Genomic DNA, 22,426 nt, shown 5'->3' with positions numbered 1-22,426 from the left:
AATAATAATATCTTCTACAAATGTGACGTGGCCTGAATTTCCCGAAACAAGAAGTTGTTTGTCCTGATCCTGTCGCCGCCTCCGTCCTGAGCTCAGCGTCGTTGACGAGGAGCCAGTTTGACCAACAGACGCTGAATTTGGAACCAAAAATGAGTGGACACAGGGGGTCTGGCTTCGTTATCCATAAATACAAAGGTAAGTTTATTCATTTTAAACAATGTGGATCTGAGGTTCATCACATTCTAACTTAAGCAAAAGTAAAACTCCCAAAAGGTACTAAAGTGTATCAGTATAAGACCAAACATCACTTGAAGATGAGAAACAAAATATAATTTGGGCCTAAACGTTACAACAGTCCATTCAAATGTTCCCTTTAATATTTTCTCTCCGCTTGATTTGGAGGAATCTTGTTTCTTCCTGAGCTCATTTCACCGCGTCCAGGCTGGAAAGTAACTTGTACACGATAAAGTAACTTAACGTTTTACTCCACTACATTAAAAAGTATCGGGTAGAAAAGCTGCGATTTATTTTCAGTGAAATGATTTTGGACTGAGGGTCGACGTCGACGCTCTGAAGCACTAAAGGATGAACTTTGACCTGAGTACGTCCCACGGAGGTGGGAGTGGCTCCGTTTCCAGGTTTTACCGGGTATTTCTACTCCCTGGACGAAGCGTCCGCCTCCTGAGCTTTGTTCCGGGTTCAGGCCCAAGAGCAGCGATGAAACGTGATGCGAGTCTTTTCAGTTTGGTGGCTGAAGGGGGGTCCTGAGCAGAACAAACATGGCCGCCGCTCGTCTCTGGGCGAGACCCCAACCACAGTGATGTGTTGCTGTTTGCCGGATGAAGCTCCGCCCCCCTCCACCCCGCCCGTGTCACCTCCTGTTCGCCGCCTACTTCCTCTCCGCGCACCGCCCGTCGGCTCCGTCCGGGCAGCGGCAGGTGAAGCCTCCGGGTCGAGGGAGACAGAGGTCGGAGCAGCCGCCGTTGTTGGAGCAGTAGTTGTATCCTGCGAGAAAATACAGATTATGGTGAGGGTGGAGCTAGGTGGAGGCGGGTGGGGAGGATGTGAAGGGGAGGTAGGGCGAGCTAGGAAGTTGGGTGGAGCTAGGAAGAAGGTGGGGCTGGATAGAGCTGTGTGGAGCCAGTGATGCTGGGTGGAAGTGGGCAGAGGTGTGTTTCTCCACTCTCTTCGGGAGTGCAACAGAAAAAAACGCTGGAAGCATCTTCTTATTATTATTAGTGTCATCATTATTTTATTATTATTATATTAATAATAGTTATTATTATTATTAGTATTATATTATTATTATTATTTTAGTATTATCATTTTTATTATAATAATAATCATAATTGTTATTATTATGATTATTATTATTATTATTATTATTACTCTTATCATTATCATTATTATATAAATAATAATTCTTCTTCTTATTATTATTATTAATAATAATAATAATAATAATAATAATTGTGTTATTGTTATCATTATTATTTTAGGATGAATACTTCTAGGCTTGGGAGATGATGTTTCCTCCTCTGACCATCAGGGGAACTCGGCTGCTTGGGAGTGAAGCGTTACCTTGGCGACACTGTGCCGTCGTCATGGTGATGCCGTACAACCGGGAACGTTTCTGCGGCAAGAAATCATCTGTCTCCTTCTCACTCTGATGGTCCACGGCAACCACAGCTTCCCTGACAACGCGCACACACACGTTAGAGATCAATTAAGCGTGTGTGTGTGTGTGTGTGTCTGTGTGTGTGTGTGTGTGTGTGTCTGTGTGTGTGTGTCTGTGTGTGTGTGTGTGTGTGTGTGTCTGTGTGTGTGTGTCTGTGTGTGTGTGTGTCTGTGTGTGTGTGTGTGTCTGTGTGTGTGTCTGTGTGTGTGTGTGTGTGTGTGTGTGTGTGTGTGTGTGTGTGTGTGTGTGTGTGTGTGTGTGTGTGTGTGTGTGTCTGTCTGTGTGTGTGTGTGTGTGTGTCTGTGTGTGTGTGTGTGTCTGTGTGTGTGTGTGTCTGTGTGTGTGTGTGTGTGTGTGTGTCTGTCTGTCTGTCTGTCTGTGTGTGTGTGTATGTGTGTGTGTGTGTGTGTGTGTGTGTGTGTGTGTGTGTGTGTGTGTGTGTGTGTGTGTGTGTGTGTGTACCTCCTCCAGTCAGTGTAGTACAGGCTCCTCCCATGTGACATCATGGAGAACGGGTACTGGATCCCGTCCAGAACCAGCCTGCGGAGCCGGCGGCCCACGTCCAGACACTCCACCTTCCGGGTCCCTGGACACCAGAACCAGCGGCAGTGAGACCAGATATCCAAATACTTTAAAATAACTTTGGATGACAAAATATATCATACAACTCAATTTAAATTGATAATAAATATTCAGAAAAAATTGAAAATCCAATGTTAAGCATCTTTCATATATTTTTACAACATCATGTTCCCTCCATTTTATATTAAAAAGTCTGCCTGGTGACAGGAGTCTGCTCAGTGTTAGCATGTAGCTCAGTGTTAGCATCGGTGTTAGCATAAAGCTCCGTGAGCATCTGACCTGCGTCCGCCCAGCAGAGCTGCTGGCTGTCGGGGTCAAAGGTCAGTGCGTTGGGCAGCCCCAGGTCGTCCTTCACCAGCACCGTCCTCTCCGTGCCGTCCATGTTGGACATCTCGATCTTGGGCCCGTCCCTGTTCCAGTCCGCCCAGTACAGCCTCCTGAGGAACCAGTACACAAACACCGTCAGAACCACAGCAGAGGGCGTGGAAGCTGTCGGAAGGACGTAGAGGGTCCTACTGGGACGTAGAGGGCCAGACTAACTCTAGCCCTATTTGGGTGGAATAAACCTTTAAAAAATTTGGCACCAGCTGTTGACTCGTGTGAGACCCACCCGCGGGTTGAGTCGGTGACAATGGGCCGGGGGTTGACCAGCTCGGTATCGAACAGCACACGGCGCCGGCTGCCGTCCAGCCGCGACACCTCCACCGTGTCCCTCATGGAGTCGGTCCAGAACAGGAGGCGGGACACGTGGTCCAGGGCCAGGCCCTCCGGACTCTCCAGCCCTGGAGAGGAACCGGACACGGGGAGGTCAATGGGGGACGGAGGGACCCACAGACATGAGCGGCCCCAGTAGGTCGGTGCAGTGCGGTACCTGTGGTGACCACCGGGACGACCTCTCCTCCGGCCAGACGAGCCTTGCTGATGGCCGGTGCCGTGATGTCTGACCAGTACACCGTCTGGTCCACACAGTCGTATGCCACCGCAATCACGACCCGGTCCTGGAGGACAAGAGACACCGCTGAGGATACAGGGACCTAGAGGGTTTTACTGGAACAGACAGGGTCCTACTGGGAGTTAGAGGGTCCTACTGGGATGCAGAGGGTCCTACTGGGACGTAGAGGGTCCTACTGGGATGCAGAGGGTCCTACTGGGACGTAGAGGGTCTTACTGGGACAGACAGGGTCCTACTGGGACATAGGGGGTCCTACTGGGACGTAGAGGGTCTTACTGGGACAGACAGGGTCCTATTGGGACGTAGAGGGTCCTACGGGGACGTAGAGAGTCTTACTGGGACGTAGAGGGTCTTACTGGGACAGACAGGGTCCTACTGAGACATAGGGGGTCCTACTGGGATGCAGAGGGTCCTACTGGGACATAGGGGGTCCTACTGGGACGTAGAGGGTCTTACTAGGACAGACAGGGTCCTATTGGGAAGTAGAGGGTCCTACTGGGACATAGAGGGTCCTACTGGGACGTAGAGGGTCTTACTGGGACAGACAGGGTCCTATTGGGAAGTAGAGGGTCTTACTGGGATGTAGAGGGTCCTACTGGGACATAGAGGGTCCTACTGGGACATAGAGGGTCCTACTGGGACGTAGAGGGTCTTACTGGGACAGACAGGGTCCTATTGGGAAGTAGAGGGTCCTACTGGGACATAGAGGGTCCTACTGGGACGTAGAGGGTCTTACTGGGACAGACAGGGTCCTATTGGGAAGTAGAGGGTCTTACTGGGATGAAGAGGGTCCTACTGGGACAGAGGGTCCTACTGGGACATAGAGGGTCCTGCTGGGACAGACAGGGTCCTATTGGGACGTAGAGGGTCTTACTGGGATGTGGAGCAGGGTGGTGGCCTGCTCCTTCTTCATGGTGAACCCGTCCAGTGGGATGCGCTCAATGCGGCCGCTCTGGGCAAACAGCAGGTTGGTTCCCGGGGCGGTAGGGCTGACGTCGGGCCGGGGGCTGGGGCCGACGGGGGGTGGAGCCACGTCATGGTCGATACCTGGGGGGGGTTGTTCACAGCAAAGGGTCTCAACCATCGGTCTGCGGCCCAGCAACGGTTCACAGGAGAGTTTATTGTTTCTTGTGATTGTTTCCACTCACAGAGCGGCCGGCTGTCCGAGGTCCTGGTGTGAGGCACTTCCTGTCCGCTGGCGTCCACGCACCAGCACTGCCCCAGGCTGTGGTGGCACTGCGTGGGCTGGTACGCCCCCCGCTGGTCACACTGGGGGACGTACTGAGCCGCCGCCGGGCGAGGGCGGAAAAAGGACAGGAAGCCTCCGCCCGAGCCGCCGGAGGAACGAGCGGCCGCTCTGTCCCGCTCGCACCGGGTGTTCTCCCGCCCTGAGGGGGTTAGTCAACCACGTAGTGACATGTTGCACCGAGGAAACTCAAGTGTTTCTACTCATCTCTGACTCTGGTGGAATTTAAAAGCGTCGGTAAAACGTCCACTTCCTCAATGCGATTAAAAGGATAACAAACTGAACTCTGTCAAAGTAGACGGGTGGTGCGGGGGTGGTGTGGTTGGAGCAGCCACATCCGGCCTGGGTCTAGGTAACTGGGCCCGGGATCAGTGTGGCTGTACGCCTGTTGCTCGTTAGAGGAATCAACGAGCAACAGGTAAAAGCTCCACCCACACACAGGAGAGGAGCCTCCGTCATGACCTGCGTCCTTCTGCTCCGGGCGTGTTCCACCCAGCCCCCTCCCTACAATAAACCGGTGTCTTTTCAACCCCATCGCCTGGGTCTCTGTGTCGGAGGGGCCTGAAAACACCACTCGGGTGGAGTTTGGAACTGCCACAATGTGTTTTTATTTTCATGATGGGGGGGGGGGGGGGGTGTCGTGAGATTAGAGGAGCAGAGCGTCTCAGGGACACCACCTGGAGACACCAGACACAACAACACGCTGTGCAGGCCCTGCAACGTGGTTGGGGGTAGGGTGGGGTTTGAGGTTGACATATACACACACCACACTGTATTACTACTGTACGATTAATTATATCTGCTTTCATTTGAGTATTTATGCTGAATGTGAAGTAACGTCCTGGAAATTGTACTTGAACCTTGAATTTATGATTTGCGTGGGACCTTGTTTGGATCATACTTCTGTGGTGGTGGTGTTGGTGTATTATTAATAGTTATTATTATTATTATTATTATTATGATCGGGGGCGCTTTAATAATTATCATTGAACAAGTAAGGGGGGGGGGCTCTAATAATCAGTCAGACATGCGTTTGACCTTTGACCCGGGCAGCTCTGTTCCTACCGGGGGCGTCCGAGCTGCACTGGAAGCCGTCACCATGGAAACCGGGCCGGCACTGACAGGAGAAGGAGCCCTCGGTGTTGATGCAGACGGCGTCGCCGTGGCAACGGTCTTCTCGCTCACACTCGTCCACGTCTGGCGCCAAACAGGAAGCAGAACGTTTAACACCTCAACGGGGCTCAGCGCCGACAGGAAGCGGGAAGTGAACGCAGAGTGATGACGCTGCGTGTTCTAATACTTCATCGTTTCTAGTCTTTGGTTTGTTCCGTTTATTTTAATATTCTCTGATATGTTTTGGCGGCTGGAGGTCAGAGGTCATATCCTCCTGTACACACACACACACACAGTCTTTGTCTTCACAGTGGAACGTATAATATTTGTGTTTTTATGAAGAACATTCTGGGTATTTTGTCTGAGATGTCTCAGACTTATCTGCTGCCTTGCTCAAGGACGAGGTCGTGTGACGAGGTCCAGTCACATTGAGCAGAGAAGTAACAACAGAATCAAAACATCGTCCTCTTCGTCCTGTTGCCGATAAATAAAGATACGACTATAAAACACGGAAGCCAGGTGCATGCTGGGAGACGTGGCTCCTCCACCTCAATCCATATGCATTTGGTATTTTAACGGGAACCTTTGACCCTCACCCTGGCACGTGCGGCCGTCGCCGTGGAAACCCGCTCTGCAGGTGCAGGAGAAGGCGGAGCTCCCTGCCGAGCTGCACACGGCACGCTGCGAGGCGTCGCAGTCATGACCCCCGTTGAGACAGGCATCCACAGGAGGCTCAGCTGGAGGGAGCGACGTTACATGTCTGATAAGAGCACTGACGCTTTTAACAGACGGGCAGGCAGGCGGGCAGACAGGCAGACAGACAGACAGACAGGCAGATAGACAGACAGGCAGACAGACAGGCAGACAGATAGACAGGCAGGCCGACAGATAGATAGACAGGCAGGCAGACAGACAGATAGACAGGCAGACAGATAGATAGACAGGCAGGCAGACAGACAGGCAGAACGATAGTTAGACAGGCAGACAGACAGACAGGCAGACAGACACGCACCGATGCAGGTGTGTGTGTCGCGCTGCAGCACGAATCCCTCCGTGCACTCGCAGTGGAAGCTTCCAGGCTGGTTCCTGCACCGAGCCTGGAGGCTGCAGGCAGCGGGAAGAAGACACTCGTCCACGTCTGGGAGGAGAGGACACATTAGCGGTGTAGCAGCGGTGTAGTGGTGTAGTAGTGGCAGAGTAGTAGTGGTGTAGTAGCAGTGTAGTAGTGGCGTAGTAGTGGCAGAGTAGTAGTTGTGTCGTAGTACCAGAGTAGTAGTGGTGTAGTAGCAGTGTAGTAGTGGTGTAGTAACGCTCCTCTCACCGTAGCAGCTCCACCCGTCTCCGCTGAATCCCGCTGCACACTCGCAGTGGAACTGCATCCCGTCGCCGGGGCGACAGGCAGCGTTACCATCACAACCGTGTCGACCGGTGAAACAGGGATTCGGCTCCGGGGCGTCGCCTGGAACACAGCACACACCCAGGGCTTCAGTTATATATGTATATGTATTATTATTATTTATTATTATTATTTTATCATTATTTTATTATTATAATTGTTATTATTATCATTATTTTTTTTATTATTGTTATGTTTGTTATGACTGTATTGTTTATAATTGTTATTATCATAATCATCATCATAACATTATTGTCATTATTATAGTACATGCTCTGGAGGTGGGCGTGGCCGACGCATCAGGACAATGAGTCCACTTGAAATGTTTTCCAGCATCGCATCCCCACGGCGACAGACCTTCTTCATGTTCAACATCCTGGTTCTGGTTCCACTGGTGTGGAGCCCCCTGCAGGTGGAGCCCCCTGCAGGTGGAGCCCCCTGCAGGTGGAGGACCGGCTCAACAGTTGGCTCTAGGGATTTGAACCCGGGAGCAGAACGAACCCCTCGACCCAGCGCTGCCGTAGCAGGTTCGATGCCGTAGCAGGTTCGATCCCCAACGCGACGGCGGCAGGAAACTCAACACATGTTTCACCACGGAGCCCGAACCTCCTGCTGCGGCTGTTTGTTTCTGTAACCTCTGACCCCCGAGCAGACCCCAAACCCCCTCAAAACCCCCAAAAAGCCTGTTCCTCCAATCCCAAGCCTCCCCCAGGTCAGCACACACACACACACACACACACACACACACACACACACACACACACACACACACACACACACACACACACCCTGCAGCTGTGGAAACATTCCTTGTCTTTCTCTTCACCACAAGTTCCCAAAGTGACGAGTTACAGCGTTTCTGTCACGTGGAACCGTTTAAATTCCTGATTTATGATATAAATATAATATTAATATTAATATTAATATTAATATACATAAAAATATGAATACACATATACAAAATAAATATTAATATAAATATTAATATGCATATAAAAAAATAAAATAAATATCCGATTGTGGGAATAATGGAGAACTAAGTGAATTAATAATAGTAATTAGTTGTGTCTTTCAGGGGCAAGCCATACTCTAGTTACACCCTAGTTACATTCTACTTACACCCTAGTTACGTTCTACTTACACCCTAGTTACATTCTACTTACACCCTAGTTACGTTCTACTTAGTTACATTCTACTTACACCCTAGTTACATTCTACTTACACCCTAGTTACGTTCTACTTACACCCTAGTTACGTTCTACTTACACCCTAGTTACATTCTACTTACACCCTAGTTACATTCTACTTACACCCTAGTTACGTTCTACTTACACCCTAGTTACATTCTACTTACACCCTAGTTACATTCTACTTACACCCTAGTTACGTTCTACTTACACCCTAGTTACATTCTACTTACACCCTAGTTACATTCTACTTACACCCTAGTTACGTTCTACTTAGTTACATTCTACTTACACCCTAGTTACGTTCTACTAACACCCTAGTTACACTCTAGTAACACCCTAGTTACACTCCAGTAACACCCTAGTTACACTCTAGTTACACTCTAGTAACACCCTAGTTACACTCTAGTTACACTCTAGTAACACCCTAGTTACACTCTAGTTACACTCTAGTAACACCCTAGTTAAACCCTAGTTACACCCTAGTTACACTCTAGTAACACCCTAGTTACACTCTAGTTACACTCTAGTAACACCCTAGTTACACTCTAGTTACACTCTAGTAACACCCTAGTTAAATCCTAGTTACACCCTAGTTACACTCTAGTAACACCCTAGTTAAACCCTAGTTACACTCTAGTTACACTCTAGTAACACCCTAGTTACACTCTAGTTACACTCTAGTAACACCCTAGTTACACTCTAGTTACACCCTAGTTACACTCTAGTTACACTCTAGTTACACTCTAGTTTTGAGTGGAAGGACCATGCAGCTCGATGTGAGTTTGATTCTTGGACGTGAGTATTCATGAGCAGAAGTTGTGAATTATGATTATTATTATTATTAATACACATCATATCATCTTGGGTGGTAACCACGGCAACGTGGGCGGGGCTCACCGTTGACGGAGCCGATCTTGTTGCTCATGGCGTAGCGGATGAGGCGGTTCCCGGCGTCGTACATCACGAAGATCTGGTCGACACTGAGCTGCTGCGTCTGGGGGCCGCGCGGCGACACGTCGCCATGGGAACAGCTCTGGAACGTTATGGTCTGTCGCCACTGGAAGCTCCGGGTCTGGACCGAGCCGTCGGGGAGGGTGACGCTGTAGTCCCGGGTGGAGGACGAGGTGATCACTGAGGAGGAGCCACATTAATACAACAGTACACATTAAAACACTGTTTATGTCGTTGTTATTCATATATTATTATTATTATTATTATTATTATTATTATTATTATTAATATTATTAATACGTTTTTAAGGGTTTTATAGACTCCTTTGGCTACGTCTGCATAAAAATAAAAGACTAGAAACAGGAAGTTATAGTCCAGAAAAAGGAAGTATAGACTAGAAACTGGAATTATCAAGCGTAGAAACAGGAAGTAACAGAATAAAAACAGGAAGTAGAGACTAGAAAAGGGAAACTTTGAGACTAGAAACAGGAAGTTAGAGACTGGAAACTGAAAGTATCAAGGGTAGAAACAGGAAATAAGAGACTAAAAATAGGAAGTAGAGACTAGAAACAGGAAGTATCAAGAGTAGAATGTGTGCCAAGAAAACACTACACAAAGTTAAAAAGCCTTTTTGTGGTGTGTGTTTTGCACTTTGTGTATATGATGATCCTGATAATAGTCAGTTCCCCCTGCTGTGTGTGTGTGTGTGTGTATGTATGTATGTATGTATGTATGTGTGTGTGTATGTATGTATGTATGTATGTATGTATGTATGTATATGTGTGTGTATGTATGTATGTATATGTGTGTGTATGTATGTATGTATATGTGTGTGTATGTATGTATGTATGTGTGTGTCCTTACAGTTGTTGTGGTACTGGTAGATCTCCTTGTAGGGCTGGACCTGGACCGTGGCCCCGGGGGGCAGCAGGGGCAGGCGGCCCCCCAGCTCGGTGCTCACCACCAGGTGGTCGTGCTCGTCGATGCCTTTGAACTCCTGCTTGATGCTGAGCCGCTCTCCGCCCGACTGGAAGACCACCTCCACCTGCCGCGAGAACACCCCGCCTGCAGGGGCCGACGGAGCGAGGCAAGTTTAAAGGAGATTCGACACACGGCGTCTGGGGCGGGGCCGCGCCCCGAGACGCATCACGACACCAGTCACATCCATGTGACGACGCCTTCCACGGTCTGACAGAGCATGTGAGGAGCTTTACGCCATTATCTTTCATCAGGCTAAAAGGAAATATCTGAAATAAATACTGAAGTTTATTTGGGATTTCATTTGCGTGGCAAACAGTGGCATAACTTCCAAACAAATTGTCCGTGTAACAATTTTCAAAACGTTTCAGAATTGTTTTTGAGACTTTTGGGATCAAACTTTTGTGAACCATGTTAAAGTTATTCACAAAACATACAACAAAACATTCCAAAGTAACAACAACAATAGAAAGGCAACACATCGATTGTTAAAAATAGATCATATAGGAAATCAATAAATAAAGAGGAAAAACAGAAGAAGGAACTCTGACATGAAGTGACAGCGTCTTCAGCTGCTAAGGTGTAAATCAGTGCGGCGACAGGAAGAGAGCAGTGCAGTCTGACCGATCAGGCTGAAGCCGTTGTGGTAGCCGGGCTGCTCCAGGGCGAAGGCCCAGCCGATGACGCCGCCCAGGGAGGAGAGCGGCTGCAGGGAGGCTCCCAGAGCGTCGGCCACGCTGCTGATGGCCACGTACGCCCGCCCGTCGTTGGCCACCACGTAGGAGTGCAGGTCGTTGTTGTCCAGCTCCACAGGGTCCGGCAGCTCGCCAAGGAACACCCGGCCCTTCACCTTCCCATTCATCCGCTGAGGCTTCCCTGCAACGTGAAGGTCCGACAACACGGGGGTTGGGAAGAGCAGCTGCTTTTTATGGAAACGCAATTTCCCACAAACTGCCAAAGAGACACTGGCGACAAGTCACGGTTGTGATAAGGCAATAAAGCCTGTCCTGTCCTGTCCTGTGTGTGTATGCGGGGGCCAATGGAGGGAATTCCCCTTCATTTGTTTACATAATGTTTCCATGACATTGGACTTCTTTGCCACAGGGCAAAGTTTTGGCACGGAAAGTGATATATTTTGTAAACTGTTTGGCGAAACCTTCCACAAAGTGACAGCACACCCGTCGGGACTGAGCAGCTTGTTTTGATATATTACTCGTGTATGTGGCTCAAAAACTGTGGGGGGAGTAGCACGGCGATATTGGGCTCCAATAATAATATCTGCAATAATAGTAAGTATGGAGAGCTGCGAGCAAACTGAGGTCGGAACAGTTTAAGTGTGAAAGAAAACAGTAAAAAGTGAAGATGTTAGAACGGAACGGGTGGGGCTGTCCCCCCGTAACGAACAGAAAAACCTCAAATGCAAAGACTTAAAAGACAAACTTCCACGTCGCTCCTACTGAACCATATGGAGATAACGGTGCAGTTAACTTTTGGTCTACAACCCTGTTGTTCTTGTAAAATCAGTTCCCCAATCAGGTCGGAGAGTTTCACCGGTGGCTATGGCCGTCTTACCTTCGGCCACGCAGTCCTTTCCGTTGCCGTAGAAACCAGGCCTGCACTGGCAGCAGTACCCGGTGCTGTAGTCGTGACAGTCGGCAAAGGCAGAACACTTGTGTCTGTTGTTGGCGCAGGTCTCCAGGTTGTACTTAAACACTGCGAAAGAAGCAAGAGGCACCGGAATGAATTCAGTTTGGTTTGATTAAAGCTCCGTCAGATCTGAAACGTTCACATGTTTGTGTGAAGTACCGTCCACATCCAGGTCTTCGTCTTCATCCACCACCACCACCTGGGGGTTCTGAGGCTGGGAACGCGAATGAGGCGGCTGAACCCGGTCAGGCGATCTGGGTTCTACCGGTTCAGGGTGTCTAGGTTCTACTGGCTCGGGGTACTGTGGTTCCACTGGCTCAGGGTATCTGGGTTCCACTAGCTCGGGGTATGGTTGTGGCTCTGCTCTCTCAGGGTCAGGGTATCTTGGTGGAACTGTCCCCACCTCTGGGTATTCTGGGTCCACTGGGTCTGTGGGGTATTCTCGGGAATCTGGTTTGGGCTCTGGGTACTCCTGTACCTGGGAATCTGGCTGGGTGTATCTTGGAGTCACAGTCTCATGCTCGGCTTCCGGAGTCCGGTACGTCGGCAAGACTGATTCGTCCTCGTCCACGGTCGTCTTGTCCAGTCCGTGGGACAGAGGATCCACTTCATCCTCAACCTCCGGTCGCCCTGGCAAGGGAGTCAGGGCAGCATCCTCCCCTCCCACGGCCGGGTCGGTAGCGACTCCCGCGGTGACTGCGGTGAAGAACGGAGACGAGCCAATCTCGTAGACCCAGACCCCCCGGAGACCGGCGTTGGTCTTCCTGGTGGAAAGAAGGAAGAAGACCAAACATCAGCGCCTCGTTGTAGGCGTCACGGAGACACTGGACCCGCTGCTGGAGAAGACGTTTTAAACTCCAAACCCTGGAACCGCTCTGACTCCTCAGAACCGACCAGGGTGTTAGACTCCGGACGAACAAGTTACATTTTTCACCTTCAGTGTTTGTCGTAATAAGACTCTCTAATCTGTGGCACGGTGGCGCAGTGCATTGCACTGCTGCCTCACAGCAAGAAGGTCCTGGGTTCGATTCCCGCCTGGTTGGCTGTTGGCACCGTGCTCCGGTGGGTTATCTCCCAAACAGGAGCCTTTCTGTGTGGAGTTTGCATGTTCTCCCCGTGCTCACATGGGGTTTCCTCCACCTAACGTCAGTAAGGACCCCCACCAAAAACATGCACCCATCATGGTCTGACCAGCGATGGACACTTATCACAAGGTCCCCGGGCGCGTCCACGTACACTGCCCACTGCTCCTGGCTGTGCCCCCGGAGGAAGGACAAGCCAGGATGGTTCAATGCAGAGGAACCATTTCACCAGCACCACCCAAGCATGTGTGTGTGTGTGTGTGTGTGCAAGCATGTGTTGTAGTGTAGTGTGGTGTGGTGTGTTGTGTTGTGTGACAAATAAAGATTGTTTCTTCTTCTAATCCACAAAATAAGCTCAACATGCGAAAGGAAGGCTCTCCATGAATCCACATCAGGCTTGTTATCGTTATGTGTGTATATGAGTGTGTTTAACAAATGAACTCTGCCTCCTACGGAGCGGTTGTAATGCAACCAACCCTGTGACATCTGGACCAGTCGCCGCGTTGCAGTGCCTGTGTTGTTCTCTTGTCATTCTAAATTCGTCTTTCTGCTTGAAAACTTCTGTCCCGTTACCAGTACGCTGCTGTAATTTGCCTCATAACGACTTATACAAATATTTCTAATGTGACGACAGTACATCAGTACATATAAGATAATAAGGGAAATTCAGGGTATCGGCAGCACATACTCAGCCAGCTCCCTGACGGAGCTCTCTTCTTCGGTGGTGGTGCGGTAGTAGGTTCCCTGGCTCGTGCTCCAGCTGAACCAGCCCTTCACGAGGCCTTCGTTAAAGCCGGCCTCCAGGGGCTTGCTCTCACCCCCTACGGAGGTGGAGTGGTACTGCAGGCCATCCCTGGGGTACAGCAGCAGGGCGTAGGAGGCAGAGGCCAGGGTGGAGACCACCAGCTGGAACGTGTTCCTCTGGAAACACAAAGGAGACGTTGTCTGGAAATACAAGAACTCCAAAGACACTCAGAGAGCTCCGGGACAGAGGGCGCTTAGTGGTACAGTCCTTTACCAATGGCATGGGAGAGAAGGAGAAAACAACAACGAGAGTACTACTACTACTACGATTACTACTATGATTACTACTATGACTACTACTATGATTACTAATACTTCTACAAGTACACAGTAGTAGTAGAAGACGATAACATTTGAACAAGTTGAATTCATGGAGTCCAGTGCTTGGATGATAAACCCCGCAGGAGGTAAAGTTTGGTCTGGTAACCAAAGGGTCAACGGTTCCATCCCCAGCTCCTTCTTGGAGCATGTCCAAGTGTCCTTGAGCAAGGCACCGAACCCTGAACTGCTCCCGATGAGCGGGTTGGAGCCTTGCACGGCTTCCTCCCCCATCAGCGTATGAATGGGTGAACGTGTGATAAGATTTTAAAGTTCCTTTGCGTCCTATGGACTAGAGAGGGCGCTAGATCACATGCAGTCGATTCCAAGTTTGAACTGGACCTTACGGCCGTCATGACCTTTGACCTCCCGCCTCACCTTCCTGTCCAGTCCGTCTCCCCTGCCGGAGGATCCGCGGGCGGCCATGTTTTCCCAGGTGACCACCAGGGCTTCCGTTGGCTCCGCCGCCTTGTCCCGGGGGAAGCCCCGGCTGATGATCTGGGCGACCCTGGCCAGCGTCTCTGGACTGCTGGTCTGCCTGAAGTGGACCCTCCCCGCCCCGTCTCCGCCCTCCAGGTCGCCCAGCAGCGCCGCCACCATCCGGAAGCTCGCCGGCATCTGACCAAGATAGTCGGCCTCCGCGGGGGGTGGAGCCACGGACACGAAACCGTTGGTGTTGATCTGGAAGAGAGACAAGATCCAGTTAGACCGATAGAGGGTGGAGGTGGAGCTGGAGGTTAAAGGTAGAACTATGTAGGTGGAGGAGGGTAACAAGGGCTCTATATCGGTGGAGCTGGGGTCGAGTTCTATGTAGGTGGAGCCTGGGTGGATGGTGGAGGTGGAGAAGGGTAGAGGCAGTTATTCTGGCTGCACTGGATCCTGCAAACTCCATTTAGGGTTGTGGAAGCTGCGGCTACAGTTCCAACACGATCACGAACACGTCAAAGGTCACGCTGGAGTGTCAATAAACGTCCCTTTAAAGATGTAAACAAGGTGGAGGCAGCTCAGTGTGGAGGCAGCTCAGTGTGGGGGCAGCTCAGTGGCTTCTCCTCCATCTCCTACAACAGGGCGTGGCCCCTCTGCTGCCTCCCTCCCTGCAGGTTAGGGTCTAACGCAGGAGGCCTCCAGGATTATCCACACACACACACACACACACACACACACACACACACACACACACACACACACACACACACACACACACACACACACACACACATACACACCTCCACCCCCCACGAGGACACGCAGGGAGCTCCCAATCCAACACCTTGCAGGACGATGTCACTTCCTGTTGATTGTAACGGGGACGTGGAGCTGGACAACGTCGACACTTTTAGACTTGACTTCCTACATTCTCCACCCTCTCCTCCCTCTCCACCCTCTCCACCCTCTTGACAGAGACAACGTGGTTGAATAATTGACTGGTATCAAAAACAACAGGAGCTGGATTCTCAGCTTGCATGTCAACACGCTGCAGCACCAGCAAGGGGCGAGGGCGCGGGCGGAGCACAACGGAGAACAATGCTCCATCAGACGGAGAGACCTGAACCCATCCAACACAGTGTGTTACTATGAGGACACACACACACACACACACACACACACACACACACACCCTCATCATCATCGTCCTTATCAGCATCTTTAAGAGGATCAACACAACAAACAGATGTGGAGTCGCTTTGCTCAAAGGTTCAGAGGTTGGTGAGAGACCCCCCCCACAACACACACACACACACACACACACACACACACACACACACACACACACACACACACACACACACACACACACACACACACACACACACACACACACCTCTCTGAACCCCCTGAGGGATGGTGTGACCTGCAGCTTCCAAACGTCTGATTGGCTGTTAAAGGGAAACTCCCAGGAGCTAGGCTAGCTGATCCCATCCGCAGCCATGCATTGAGCTAACACCGTTAGCCTGCAGCCCGTCCATACCTCCGTTCTGGATGAAACCGGTCTCGCCGTTGTCGTGGCTGGGACCCCGGGCCACGCCTTCCACATCAACAACACAGATTTCTGTCTCACCCTTCCTGACCCGTCTTTCTGCTCTGGTCCAGGACGCCTTCCCGCCGCCAGCGCTCTCCAGGCTTCTTCCGGCCACTCGGACGGCTGAAGCCCCGCGGGAGCTTTGGCGGCATCAAATGGCATCAAAATGACTCTTTGACTAATTTCAACGCAGCGAACGAGATGTTTGAGGAACGACGGGGGAGACGACGTAGCTCCAAAGGAAGGGGTGGAGCAGAGTGCTCAACCCAACCTCCCTCGGCACCCGCCGTGCTTCCCGCTCCTGTTGGAGGAGGAGCTCTTTCTCTGCTGGCAGGACACCGTCAGCCCGCGCCGCCGACCTCCAGGTGTGTACGTGAGGAGGTCGGAGGTCAGAGGTCACGACGGAGATGACAGAACCCCCCCCCCAACGGCTCTGGGACGCTTGATCTCCTCGGATCAGGTGGTGTCCCCCCGTTTGGCTCTAATCTGAACTTCAACAGGAGCAGAGGAGCGAGACGGGGGGGGGGGGGGGGGGGACAAAAGGACAAGGACCCACCTCCTCCGCCTCCTCCACCTCCCAGCGCCCTGCAGGTATTTAGGGGGAGGGGGGTACATTCCTCCATCTCTGGGAGTCTTTAAGATGAAGGAGGGATGAATGGAGGGAGGTGTCACACACACACACACACACACACACACACACACACACACACACACACACACACACACACACACACACACACACACACACACACACACCAGATGCTAAACCTCTTTTCTTTGTTCACTGTTCAATAACTGAACTCAGGAAGATGTAGCAGACAACTGCACCTCCCTTGGGTTTCCTCCCATTGGACAAGGTGGTGCGGTGGGGTTTCATGCACGGTGCCACTTAAGAACTACATTTGAAAAGCTCCGTCCGTGCGCCGCCCCGAGCGGTGACGGAGAACCCGGAGAGCGGGTTCCAAAGCCACTGCATGAAGACGCCGCCACGGGAAGACAAAGTGAGCACCACCAGCTTTTACTGCTGCACATCAGGTTATGAGTGGGCGGAGGAAGAGCATTTCTGGTCTGAACCGGTTCTCCAGCAGCGCACCACACGTTGTGTTGTAAATGTGGTGACATCACACATCTCCAGGGCTTGACATCATGGTTCTCCGTGTGGGAACAGGAGGAGGCGCAGCAGCTGTTCAGGAGACGGATGTCTGGGATCGCTCCACCTTCCAGATGTACACATCCATGTACACATACACTCGGCGGGCTCTCAATCTGCTCCACCTGCTCGTTAATCTAGGTCTCTCATCAGCGCTGCGCAGCGGCAGCGACGGTGCACGGGTGATGTTGATGTTCGGAGCAAAAGTGTGAGGAAAGGGAACGGAAGCCTGAAGTGATCTCGTCTGCAGAACCGGTGAAGAAACCAGAGCTCAGAGGTCAGAGGTCAGAGTAGAAGGCCAGATGGGTTCAAGCTGAACGGGAACTCCAAGAACCATGAGGTTCCACCGGCGGCGAAGAGCGGAAGAACTCCCACAAACAAAACACAACAAAACAGCGAGGCTGCAGTGAGATAGGAACCACGACAGTGAGACAGGAACCACAACAGTGAGACAGGAACCACGACAGGGCAGCGGAAGGTTGGAAAGACCGATCTTTATTTCTGCTCCACAGGCAGATGGTCAGAACTTGTGGTGGCTCCGTCCAGCCTGGTAGCACTGGTGGAGGCTGCTGGAGGTGGAGGTGTGGGGAGGGTTTCCTTCCACAGCCAGCTGAGCATGTGCATCCCTTTATGGTCACAGTCTAGCCACCACCCACCCACCATCCACCCATCCACCATCCATCCATGCATCCATCCATCTTCTGATGCCACATTATCCCAAGCTGCTTCCACCATCATGTTCTCCAGCGCCTGCAGCACCTCCAGCGCTCCGTCCAGTAGACCCTTTGGGATGTGGTGGAGCAGGACATTGGCATCATGCATTCACTGTGGGAATCTCTCTGCTGTGACGGTGTCATGTCAACATGGAGCACAGCTGGAAGGAGTCCAGCACCTTGTGGAATCCAGGCTGTTCTGGGGGTGGAGGAGGTCCTGCCCAGTACTAGAAAGGTGGAGCTGATGGAGTGTAGAAGGCCTCTTCATGCCTCTGTTTTCATATATACAGTAAGAGCCTTTCCATCGAACATGGAATGTCTACAATCTGTAATTGAGTCCAGATCCAGTAACCATGCCAACAGATCGCAGGGCTAGTTGGTCCTGAACGCTCCCAGTACCAACAATGAACCAGCAACACCAGCAACACCAGGAAGAACCATCACTCACTCTAACTGGAATCAATGCGAAGAGTCTGGTAGTCAGAGTGTTTGGCTCCTCCGGAGGATTTCATCACTGACACTGACTAGTTGTTGACTAGTTGTTGACTAGTTGTTGACTAGTTTGTGTGAACTGTGATGGTTGAACATGGGACTGAACTGAACATTTTGGTTTGTTTGTGTCATTTGTTCTTTTTAGGAAACACATGTTGATAATAACAGACACAACACTCTGTAATGACAGCGTAGGTGTCAGAGCACCACCGCGACACCACCTCGACACCACCTCGACGCCACGTTACCACCGTCTGACTGTGGAGTGGAGCCCAAACCGGTAGTTTGCAGTAGTTTGGACTCTTTGACGGCTTGCACAACTTCACACCACGGCGCGTTTTTGAAATTCCACCGTTGAAGGAAAAGCCGCGGCTGAAAAGCTCCGAGGCGCCGCAGATGTTTAGATTTGATGGACGAGGAGGCGTCAGTGAAACGTCAACCGGCCTCCGCCGGTGATGCGACGCCGTGGGCGAACGGAGGTCGGCTGAAACTTTGGTCCGATCCAGAACCGGCAGTAGGTTCTGGTGCAATCTCCATGAGTGGAAACGGAAGATTGGTGCACAGCCGGGGTTGAAACACGGCCGGACTTTGACCTCCTGAAACTGGAGTTGTTTACTTCTCCCGCCGGGTTCGACAATAACGCTCGAGTCCTGGCGACTACAAGCTGACGCACAGTTCAGTGCGGAGTAGAGCTCTTCACGGGGAATCTTGTCCAAACCCCGTTGAGATGTGATAGTAGCGGCGACCCATTCCAAGGACACAGCGCAGAAGGAACCGTGTTGCCGAGGGGGCCGGATCGGGCTGAACTGACGGAGCTGACGGATGTCCCCGGGATTTATGTGGAGCGAGAACATCTGTCGGCTCCGCCACAACACTCGGTGTCTTCGGGGAGGTTTCCAACATGGATTAAATTACAGCTTCACTGTGGGAACGTGCAGCCGAGGCGCCGCGCGTCGTCAGACATCATACAAACACGGTTTTAACGCCGGGATCTTTCCGGAGCGGAATCTTCCGGAAGCCGTGAAACGACACCAACAGCTGTGCCACCAGACGGAGGTATTAACTTCTGCAGAGCCGTCGACGGTCGATCGGTGCTGGTAGGGACAAGGCCACGGACTCTGACCCGACTCGGTCGAAACGGTTTTCCTGCAGGAACCGTTTGGTCCAGACCCTGAGTAGGAAAACGATCGTTTTACTGGCAGTTCACCAGCAGCACCAACAAGGCACGGCACCGCCACAGCACCTTCCACGGCGCCGCAAAGGCACCTTCCACGGCACCGCCACAGCACCGCCAAGGCACCGCCACGGCACCTTCCACGGCACCACCAAGGCACCTTCCACGGCACCACCAAGGCACCTTCCACGGCACCGCCACGTGAAACAGACCCTGGCAAAGCAGACCATCAACAACTCCCCGGCAGGTTTTTTTACTCAGAGATGTGGGGAAGTCGGAGCCGCTCCTGCCGAAACGCACGGATCTCGACCGAAACACGGAGACGGGCACGGGGCCCCATTGCGGCCCCGGGGCCGAACGCACCGCTGAGCTCGTCAGACGCTCGACGCGGACGTCGACCGTGGGAAGAGGAAGCTTCCCCCCCGAGGAAGCTCTGTGGAACCACGTGAACCCGCAAACAAGTATCTCATCCTACACCGTCACCACCGTCTCCCTTTGCTGACCGCTGCTCTGTTTCCTGCTCCACCTGAATGGCGTAAAAAAAACCCCGTCTTTCAGCTCCCGACCCGAGCGTTCTGGATAGGGGCCCGGGCGGGGCCCCCTACCCCCCAGGCTCCTCGTCCGGGTCCGGCCCTCCCCACTCCCCGAGGTAGAAGAGGCCCTGTCGGCACCCCGACAGGTGGAGCACGGGGAGGAAGGGGTGGAGCAGCGGGGTCGGCCCGGCTCATCCGCCCCCAACACCTTCAGCGGCTGAGGCCGTGGTCGGTGATGGAGAGGCGTCCATTCATCAGCTTCTGATTCAGGATCAGCTGCTCTTCATCCGCAGGGGTTCAGGGTTTTACTGCGACTCCCAAAAACAACGTCAGGAATCTGCTCTGACACCAGGAGGTGCAAACGACCGTCCATCAGAACCAGGCTGTAAAGCGGGCTACACAGAGACTCACACGGAGGCATCAGAACGGCAAACGTCACCTCAGTGAAGATTCACTTCAACTGATATGACTCCAGACAGAGACAGACAGGTAGGCAGGCAGACAGGCAGGCACTGCTGCCTCACAGCAAGAAGGTCCTGGGTTCGATTCCCGCCTGGTTGGCTGTTGGCACCGTGCTCCGGTGGGTTATCTCCAAACAGGAGCCTTTCTGGGTGGAGTTTGCATGTTCTCCCCGTGCTCACATGGGGTTTCCTCCACCTAATGTCAGTAAGGACCCCCACCCAAAACATGCACCCATCATGGTGTGTAGGCTGCCCCCTGCTCCTGGCTGTGGCCCCGGAGGAAGCACAAGCCAGGATGGATGAAATGCAGAGGAACCATTTCACCAGCACCACCCAAAGCATGTGTGTGTGTGTGTGTGTGTGTGTGTGTAGTGTGTTGTAGTGTGGTGCTGTGTGACGATTAAAGATTGTTCTTCTTCTTCTCTAATATTTAAATATTGATAGTAATATTTAAATATTGACAGTAATATTTAAATGGTGGCAGTAACATTACTAATATAAGCTGCTTGTGTTGACTCAAACACACAGCTTCATTCATTTCACTTTTTGTTTTTTTCTGATCTGCAACAAAATCAAACGATTGTGAAAATAAAAATAAAGTATTGATTTGGTATCGACCCCCCCCCCCCCCACTGTGCTCAGATCAATCTGTCACATGACTCTGGAATGTCCCCCCCCCCCCCCCCCCCAACCCTCCCCCTCCTGATGAAAGGGTTATTTGTGTATTAATTGACAGACATTCCAGTCTCGCCCACACAGAGGGTGAGACACCATCACACTTTCTGATCTGATCTTCCCTGTTTACACACACACACACACACACACACACACACACACACACACACACACACACACAGTGACTTCCCTGTGTGTAAATGGAAGAAGCTTCATTGTTTATTCAGCTGCAGAACGTGGATGAGAATCAATGTTGTGTCATAATTTAAACATTTCATTTTTCTTCAGCGTGGGAACAGAGCTCATCGTCTGCTTGTTTTCTAAGCTTGGATTTGAAATCAAACGAAGGCCTGGATCCTGAAACCTCAATCGGCAAAACAACAACAACAACCACAACAACAAATACAATTCTGGTTCAAGTTCTAACTAAAGATCTAAACCAAATGTTCCAAAACAACAAACACAGGATTCAGACTGGAGGCAAAACATCACCCAAATCACCTGAATCACTCAAATCACTCAAATCATTTAAATCACTCGAATCATTTAAATCGTTTAAATCATTCACATAAACCAAATCATCCAAAATCACTTGGTTTTCTGCTCAAACTGCAGCGTCTTTTTAAGTTTTACACAAAGTTTCCAGAAAGAAAACTGATTTTAAAAAGCAGCAGAAACCAAACAGATGAAGTCACTGTTCATCTGTCGCACACAGCAACACAAACGCATTCCATCTGTACCGCTGGACCCCCACCCGCGGTTGACTCACGTAGACGGTGCTGAAGGTGTCCTCGAAGAGGTGGAGGCCTCGCTGCAGCAGCATCTCGACGGTGGAGTCGGAGCCGGGCTCCAGGACCCGGTCCCCGGCCTCCTCCCCGAAGCCAAACAGGTCACTGCGTGTCAGGCAGCTCACAGAGGAACAGAGAGCATGAAGCAGCAGGACCCCCAGGAAGGGCCCCTGCAGAGCCATGCTGGGACAGGACCAGGACCAAGACCAGGAGCAGGAGCAGGAGCAGGACCAGGACCAAGACCAGGAGCAGGAGCAGGAGCAGGAGCAGGAGCAGGAGCAGGACCAGGACCAGGAGCAGGAGCAGGAGCAGTGAGAGAGGTTCCTCAGGAGAAGCAGGATGAGTGGCAGAAGGAGTGGAGGACAGGAGGATAGAGGTCTGGCTTTGGAGGGGAGGGGCCCGGGGCCGGAGGAGGTGTGGAGGCCCCTGGGGAGGGGGTGTCCCTGATAGGACACTGGAGACGGGGCGGAGGAGGGGCCGCCT

At 51.7% G+C, this 22,426-nt stretch overlaps 1 protein-coding gene across 2 annotated transcripts; it reads right to left on the bottom strand.

The window, feature by feature from the left end:
* Positions 1-173: 173 nt before the first annotated feature.
* LOC307229104 (nidogen-1-like) lies at positions 174-22,237 on the bottom strand. 2 transcript variants are annotated; one of them, XM_079998989.1, is made up of 20 exons: positions 21,925-22,237; positions 14,316-14,618; positions 13,504-13,736; positions 11,893-12,497; positions 11,659-11,799; positions 10,711-10,962; positions 9,973-10,173; positions 9,055-9,288; positions 6,893-7,030; positions 6,584-6,709; positions 6,168-6,308; positions 5,524-5,655; positions 4,361-4,600; positions 4,087-4,259; positions 3,132-3,258; positions 2,871-3,042; positions 2,540-2,697; positions 2,141-2,264; positions 1,582-1,694; positions 174-1,005 (listed from the first exon to the last, which is right to left on the bottom strand). In XM_079998989.1, the coding sequence occupies exons 1-20, from the start codon at positions 22,123-22,125 to the stop codon at positions 890-892; spliced, it is 3,930 nt and encodes a 1,309-aa protein (XP_079855115.1). In that variant the 5' UTR covers positions 22,126-22,237; the 3' UTR covers positions 174-889. The 2 variants fall into 2 exon arrangements, with proteins under 2 accessions (XP_079855115.1, XP_079855116.1); XM_079998990.1 differs by lacking the exon at positions 6,584-6,709.
* Between the last annotated feature and the right edge of the window lie 189 nt (positions 22,238-22,426).

The sequence above is a fragment of the Zeus faber genome, assembly GCF_960531495.2.
Source record: "Zeus faber genome assembly, chromosome: 4".
Classification (NCBI taxonomy): Eukaryota; Metazoa; Chordata; class Actinopteri; order Zeiformes; family Zeidae; genus Zeus; species Zeus faber.
The sequence above is the reverse complement of the archived record's forward strand: the minus strand, read 5'-3'. Positions and strand labels throughout refer to the sequence as shown.

Bases quoted from the DNA above. Each gene is read 5' to 3' on its own strand.
- LOC307229104 (XM_079998989.1), bottom strand. From the start codon at position 22,125: ATGGCTCTGCAGGGGCCCTTCCTGGGGGTCCTGCTGCTTCATGCTCTC. The intron at 14,619-21,924 runs GTGAGTCAACCG...TCTCTCTTCCAG, and splicing joins ACACCTTCAGCACCGTCTAC to ATCAACACCAACGGTTTCGT. The intron at 3,259-4,086 runs GTAAGACCCTCT...CTTGTCCTCCAG, and splicing joins CCACCCTGCTCCACATCCCA to GACCGGGTCGTGATTGCGGT.